General features: G+C 39.4%; 2 protein-coding genes across 2 annotated transcripts in view; both read right to left on the reverse strand.

Annotated features, from left to right (window-relative positions):
* Positions 1 to 7,924, reverse strand: part of LOC109540797 (ATP-binding cassette sub-family G member 4) — a 70,542-nt gene that overhangs the window by 60,529 nt on the left and 2,089 nt on the right. The window lies entirely within an intron of this gene.
* The window catches only part of LOC109540805 (elongator complex protein 4), a 27,854-nt gene continuing 25,330 nt past the window's right edge, over positions 5,401 to 7,924 (reverse strand). The window contains exons 7-8 of the mRNA XM_048669322.1: positions 5,717 to 5,945; positions 5,401 to 5,660 (exon numbers count right to left, since the gene is read on the reverse strand). Coding sequence (XP_048525279.1) covers positions 5,575 to 5,660; positions 5,717 to 5,945 — 315 coding nt within the window. The 3' untranslated portion in view covers positions 5,401 to 5,574. The remainder of the gene's footprint in view (positions 5,661 to 5,716; positions 5,946 to 7,924) is intronic.

The raw sequence follows: 7,924 nt of genomic DNA on the forward strand, positions 1-7,924 counted from the left end.
AATTAGCTCGTCCCTGATTTTGGCGTCGCTCCATGACTCAATAACGCCTCTGACCACCACTCTAAGCTGTTTCTCCTCCTCCAGCTGGTAGGTGTGGTACTGGTATTTATAGGTATCCAGTACCCTAATCATTTGCCTGTAATCTTCGGCAGTTGAAGAGTGAGTTCTGACTCCCTCCTTGGTGGTCACTCCACATCCATAATAGATTTTCTTTGTCATCAGTCGTCGCGTAATTTCGTCATATTTGTCCTTCTCGCGAAGGACAATTGGAGGCACCTTTGACCTCCTTTCACTTTGCTGCTGGGCGGTAGGGGTGGCCTGCTTTTTCTTTTCGCTGGTATTTCCCTCTGGCTGGCTGGTCTTTGGCTGGGCTTCTCTGCGAGGGTCCCTCTTTTGTCCCGGATCTGTGGACAAATTCTGTGCCTTAGAATTGTCCTCGCTGGAGGACACAGGCCTGGCTCGCTTCCTCCTTCGACGGCGATTTGAGCTTTGATAGCCCTCGCCGTCTGAGGAGTCCGTCACCGGCCCCTGCCCTCCTTGGAGGCAATTGAGGGAGCTGCCGCCTCAGCGAGTCACTGTCACTGCTGGTGGAGGCTGTGCTTTCCTCCATTTTTTCCTCCGCAGCCACATCCTGCATTTTGGAGTTCTTGGCTGCTAGCAGCGTTTCCGCTTTCACCGCCCGGTCTCTCCAAAATGCAACTTCCAGCATCGTTGACTCGAGTTTTGCCTCGAGCGCCTCAAAGCGCCTCAGCACCTCCTCTGCGAGCACTGCTTTGGACTCCTCCATGTCTTGCAACACACACAATACAAAAGAAAAACTTCAGAAGTTTCAGCACTAGCTGTATAAACGTGCTGAAAAGCACACTAATAGCAGCGTAATACAGGAACTTTAGGCAAACCAAGAATGGTAAACCCTTGTAACAGCTTTCACTTTAACGTCCAACACTGTAGCTCTGCATGTTTATCAAAGTATGAACTCTGTATGGTTCAACTACTGGATCCCCTGTCGTATTTATGCGGCCCCACCGTGTGAACTCATGCGTGGGGCGTGGGCGGGGCTTCAAATGTTCTGGCGCACACGCTATTTGCCGCAAAACGCGTTTCCAATCTGGATTAAGGGCCGTTGCCTCTTCTTTCCTATTAACATTGTTGTCATGTTTAAAGATCTCAATGGCCTCTCTGGTTAGTTTCGGGTAATACCGTTGAGATTGGTGCAAAATGTCCACTTCATCGAAACCTATTTGGTGGCCGTCTAGAAGTGCGTGCTCCGCTACTACAGATTTTTCTCCTGAGAGTCCTAATCTAAGACTCCTTTCATGGTCCGTGATCCTAGTATTTACACTACGTTTTGTGGTGCCGATGTATGCTTTGCCACAACTGCATGGAACTCTGTAGACTCCTGGTGCTGATAAAGAATCCCGTTTGTCCTTGGCCGATGTCAAAGTCTGTTGGATTGTTCGAGTTGGTTTAAAAACTGTTTTTACTTTGTGTTTCTCCAGTATCCTGCCGATCCTGTCCGTGACTCCATGTATGTATGGCAGGCAAGCCCAACCCTTACGGTCATCATGCGTATCTGTTTTCTCCGGACGACCTCCACTGTTTCTTGGTCGAATTGCTCGATTAAACTCGTTCGTGCTGTATCCATTCCAACCAAAGGCCCTTTCTAGGTGTTTCAATTCTCTTTCTAACTCAGCTGGTTCGCAAATTCTTCTGGCTCTTTCGGTGAGGGTTTTAATGTCCCCTCTTTTGACTGGGATGATGGTTTGATCCACTGTGCAGGTACCGGTCGGTATGTGTCGGTTTTCTGTACACCGTGTGGGCCAGCTTTCCGTTGGTTTTTCTGGTTACCAACACATCTAAAAATGGCAGTCGCCTATCCTTCTCCACTTCCAGAGTGAACTGTATTTTTGGGTTGATTGAGTTGAGGTGCCTCAGGAAGTCTTCAAGTTCAGTCGGACCATGGCCCCAAACAACGAAAGTGTCATCAACATATCGAAACCAACACTTAGTTTCCTCGCGGCTGTGTCCAGAGCGTCCATTCCAAATTTCTCCATAAAGTAGTTGGCTATCACCGGACTGAGGGGGCTGCCCATTGCTACTCCATCCGTCTGTTCATATAATTCGTTTTTCCACTGAAAGTAGGTTGTGGTTAAGCAGTGTTCGAACAGTTTGGCGCTGCCTGGTGGAAATTCTCTTTCAATAAGTTCCATTGCCTTCTTAATTGGTACCATTATGAACAACGAAAAAACATCAAAACTCACAAGGATTTCTCCGGGAGCTAATGACGAGTGCAACCTCTCAACAAAATGGGACGAGTCCTTTATGAAACTGTCAGTTTTTCCTATTTTGGGCTGTAAAATTCTTGTTAGATATTTGGAATATCATAGGTCGAACTTCCAATAGGGTCTCAATGGTACAATGGGTCCACAATCAATCCACAATGGGTCTCAGTGGTACATCATATTTATGGATCTTGGGCAGTGCGTAGAGCCTTGGTGGGAGTGCTTCTGATTTTGTGTGTTTGGCCAACTCCTCGGACGAAAATGTCATGTCCTTAATTAATTTGTTGGTTGTTCTTAGTATCCGTGCCGTCGGAGCCCGTGCCCACTTCTGGGGGCATTCTAAGCTCACATTCGCTGCCATCCGTCCTTAATAGTAAAATGGGAGTTCACTAGTTCCTTTCTGTAATAATCGCACAGCGTCTCGATTTTAAACGACGTCAGAGTTGGAAGGTGAGGTTTAATGTGACTTACGGTTGCTGGCCAGTATAACGGAGTTGATTTTAGAGTGCCCGTAATGGTGCGCAAGTTAAATTCTCCATTTGGAATGACATCGGCCACACGGACATGTTGATCCACATCGGCGCGCAAATTTCTGCCACTGAATAAACCAGACGAAGTGCTGCGTTTCTCAATATAGTTGCTGATCCACCCCATGCGGAAACCGCTAACTGGTGCAAGATTGTTATCAGCAGTTGTATTATTTAGATGAAAAAAAGACTCTGCTTTACTCATACTGAGCCTGTCTCCATCTTGTCAAGGTCATCGGCTGCCCTGATGTCTTTATGATAAGTGGCAAGTTCGAGATCATCCGCTTATCCAAACTTATTTAGTCCAAAGGAGCCCAATATTGGTTGTATATAAGACGTTATATGCGATCATCAATGTTAAAATAAAGATTATTATTATTATTCATAGTTCCTCTTGAGGTAGGTATACTGATTGTCTTTGCTCACAATATATTTGTAAGCATTTGCTAATGAGATTGGTCGTATTAGTGCATTGTGCGCTCTGTATTCATTTCAGCAGCATACCTTGCATTTAGACTGTATCGTAAGACGCAGTGAGATTCGCAAAAACAAATGAAATCAAAATCGCTGCAGTAGAAGCCGATATACATGTCGTCCCGTAATCACATGATCAAAAGAATACTGCGATATTCTTTGGATCAAAAGAAGACTATCTGACCTAACATTTATAACAAAAAATGTCTGGCTCTTCTGCTATTGATGGTCAAAGTTCAAGTTCAAGTTCTTCAAAAAATTTATCTTTTTGGAAATATCGGGATAATGGTACAATGTATTTTGGGAAAACTCGATGTAAATTTGTTCTTATGTACAAGTCAAATTTGGTGAAACAATCGAGTTCGACCGTTTTGGACAAGTGGTGAAGTCTTGAGTGTCGTGGTACAAAAACTACTAGAACTTTTTATTTGGTAGAGGAAATCAACTCATTTTTTTGGTTGATGTACTAATCATTTAATGACAATTTTGTGCTCTTTGTAAAATCTTGTAGCATTCAGTTTTTGCAAAAAAAAATTCTGCAAACATTAACTGCAAATGTCGTGACACGAGGCATAAATTAATTGTCAATCAATCTCACAAATTCGTTTCGAAGGACCTTGTCTAATGAAAAAGTGACCGACATGGTCAAAGTGTTAGAGTTTTTCGAAGACAACTTGCGTAAAAGCGTACGCGTTTACGCGCCGCATATTTGCAGTTAATGTCTAACATTGTTAAGTAGCAAGAAAATAGACACATTTTTTTTGCGCAAAAACTATGAATGCTACAAGATTTTACAAAAAGCACAACATTGTGAATACATGACTAGTGCATCAACCAAAAAAATTAAATGGAAAAACCTATAGATTGGTAGATGATTTATTGTTATATCATTAACCGTTTTACCGCATACCCTGCCCAAATTTGGAAGTTAATATCTCAACATCAACTGGATCGACTTGGATGATTTTCTTTTTGAAAGAAGCGTCTTTCCAAGTACTGTTATTTCAAACTTTCCGATTTGTAGCCACTTGCGAGTCCCGCTTCACAGGCTTATTGTTTATAAGCCAACATTTTCAAACTTATTAAAAATTCAAAAATAGTCAACATAGCAATCGTATATGATAGTTTAAGGATCCAAGGTGTGAAAGCGCGGGCGCAAAAATATATTAATAACTTTGAACCTGACACAAAATTAAAGAAAAGGACTAATTTAATTAATTAATAAGTAGGTTAATGAACAATTGCATTATGCAAAAACTGTCCGTACGATCTTAATCGGCCTTGCGGCTCTCGTTTTGTATTGCAGTCAAGTACTTTTCTCTAAATGGATGGCGCGATTAAGTTATTTTTTTGTTGCTAAATAAATAAATAATTTAAAATTACCTTGTTTTTACCTACTTTTATGCACTTTCCACCATTTCAAATCTACGAATATCGAACCAACTCTTTCTTATAGAAAACTTTATAGCGAACAAATTTATTAGTACACATTGTTTCGCTAAAATACATAATTACCGGGTTATTTGCGATTCTCGCATTTTTTTCACTTTTTTGCTGTTTATGCAAATAGCACACGATTAAGTATTCGAAATTATCCAAATTGTAAATTTTTTTCTATATTCAGTTAGACTTTCCACTCATCTTGTCGACAATTATTGAATTAATAAGTTATAGTTAGCTAACGATTTAGCTGTCCACTTTTTAAAATTGATTGCTTTAACTACCAATTAATTGGGCTCGTTGGCCAATTTAATTAGTTAATTAATAATTAATTTAGTTACGTCATGTTAGAACCAAATTTGAAAAATTTCGTCGTAATTCGCCTGGGCTACCATAAATTCTGGAGGAGGCAAAACTAGACAAATGTCAGCAAAAAATCAAGAAATTGTCCAGATGCAGATAATACTTCGATAGACGATAAACATCTAGAGAGGCACGATAAACATCTAGAGATATTAGAAGAACTACAGCACATTAAATCAGACGCTTTAGGTCTAAGTAAAGCCAAACCTTTTCATCCGATTTACTATTAGACAGACTTGCAAGGAAATGTGTAGTTATAGTAAATCTACTATTAATTTTCAGGTGAGGGTTTTCTGTGGTTAATCAGACTATTGTTTGAAATGTGGGACCCTGTTTAATACAAATACTTGCATGTTTTATTGACAGTAAAAGAACATATTTCCAGATTCAAATTAAGTTTTCTTGATTCACAATTAATAAATTCTTAATAAAAAGATTTATTTACAAATTATTAAGGAACATATTTGAATTACTGAAATATTTCATAACTAAAATTCCAACAAACTTTTGTTACTTCCACCACAACATCCCAACATAGGATTACTGTCCATCTGGTCTCCTTTAGTTTCTATATCTGAAAACAAAAATTCTTGGTAGTTGTTATCTGCAAAAATAATGTATCTTGCTTACCAGGTGGCAAGTGTAGCACAGATATGCTAAACTTCTTCCTTCTCAATTTAAAAACATACTCTATCGATCCGGAATTTTTGGATGCCAATGAATTTATCGCTGCCAATTTTGTCAAGTAGAAAAATCCATGATAATCCTTTAAACTTTGATTCTTTTCCAATTCTGTACCAGTAAATGAATCGAGTTTGATTGCAATATCACTGGAGTGAATACATCTTTCTAGAATTTTCTATAAATAAAACTTTTTATGTATCTTGATTCTTTAAAGACGATCATAGTTCGGTAAATAACATTAATTACTTAAATAACATGGTCTGGTAAAAATGTACATATTTCCAAGAACAGTAAAACATACGCGACGATATTAATTGTTTTTATTTTATAATATGTTTGCAGTATTTCAATACGGCACGTGCTCTAGTTTGTTGTGTGTGTAATAATGTTTCAAAACACTGTTGGTTTGAGGACGGTTGGGGTACACTATTTCTTTCAAGTAACCCCAGAGAAAAATACATGGCGAGAGAATCCTGTGTGCGAAGTTGTGCACCTAGCAAGCCCCACGACATCTTCGACAACCACCATTAGAAATAATAAATGTGTAGAACTAACGGTTGTCGGTTACGGGTAGTGTGTAGGTACTCGTCTATGGTCCCGATAGACGACAGATCTACTTCAGGGATGCGCCCCTGCCCACGCCAGCCTTGGTTTATCTCCAGAGTCAAAACCTGGGAAATCATTGTCCTACCCTCCCTCCTATCCTATCCAAACCAAGAATCCCCCCCACAACTCCTCAGAACCACTCGTCAACTTGCAACGGCCAGCGTGACGAATAAACGGCTAACCCCCTTCTAGTAATGGAGAGAAATGTCGATACCTCAAAATAGTTCCCAGGTGGGTCGAATGATAAGTTCGGAATCCCAGACTGACGGCACGCTGTCAGTCTGCTTCAAGGAATATGGGGGAGCAAGAAGTCGACTAAAAACCAAAACTATATAAATGAACAGAACACTAAACTCAACTCAGGAGGAGTTAGGCAACATATAACATAAGAACGATGCGCGAAGAAGCATCGTTCATAGAGATAGAACATGCTTAGAACAAGAACTAGAGAACATCAAATGGGACATCCTAGGACGTTGCGAAACAAGAATCAAAGGACAAAAAGCTACCAACCTAAAATCTGGTCACCCGTCATACCAAAACAATACAGAATCTTCATTGGGAGGCATTGCCATCCTAATAAATAAAAATATAAAACACGCAGTAACAAAAATGCATTCAACCTCAAACCGAGTCCTATATATCATTCGAGAACGGAGTAGGAAATTTAAAATACAGATCATACACGTACATGCATCTACAACTGCCTCAAAGTATGAAGAAATCGAACAATTATACGAGGATATAACAAGAGCCAATCACTAGAAAATACACAATTAGTTATAATAACTGGCGATTTCAATGCAAAGCTCGGACAACGAAAGGAAGGAGATCCATTAAATATTGGAAATTTTAGTTTCGGGCGTCGAAATAATAGAATACTTACAAAGCGAACAACTTTACTGCATGAACTCATTCTTCAAAAAACAACCCCAGAGAAGATGCACATGGGAAAGTCCGGACGGTCGCACAAGAAACGAGATCGATTTTGTTCTTACAAACAAGAAAACATCTTGCAAGAAAGTATCCGTACTTAATAAGTTTGACACATGCAGCGACCATAGATTGGTAAGACCCACCTTCTAAATAAACCTAAGAAAAGAAAGTAAAGGGGTCAAAAAACAAAATACCTACCTTAGACATTCTCAAGCAAAATCAACAACAAATACAGCAAACATTAAAAGATAAACTGGAATGATCAGACTATCTGAAAACCATGGATATAGATACTGCTATTAAAAAGATTATATTGCAAAAATAAGAAAATCAAACAAATTCAGTCCCAATACATTAAAACTTTTCGAGGAAAGGAGAACCACAGAAAGAAACTGACAAAAATATAAAGAGCTAACAAAGAAAGAAAAGAAATATACTAGAAAGGATGTAAGAAAATATAATACAGAATTAATAAACAACACCATAGAGGAAAATAGAGGTATGAAGGTGCTAAAATCCAAATTGTCACAAGGGAAGGCTAAAATAACAAAACTGCGAGATAAATCGGGCAATCTTGCCACAGAAAAAGAAGATATAGCGAAAGTAGTGAAA

Source organism: Dendroctonus ponderosae, unplaced genomic scaffold (genome assembly GCF_020466585.1).
Source record: "Dendroctonus ponderosae isolate FM_Combo_2020 unplaced genomic scaffold, Dpon_F_20191213v2 Dpon_F_20191213_1, whole genome shotgun sequence".
Taxonomy (NCBI): Eukaryota; Metazoa; Arthropoda; class Insecta; order Coleoptera; family Curculionidae; genus Dendroctonus; species Dendroctonus ponderosae.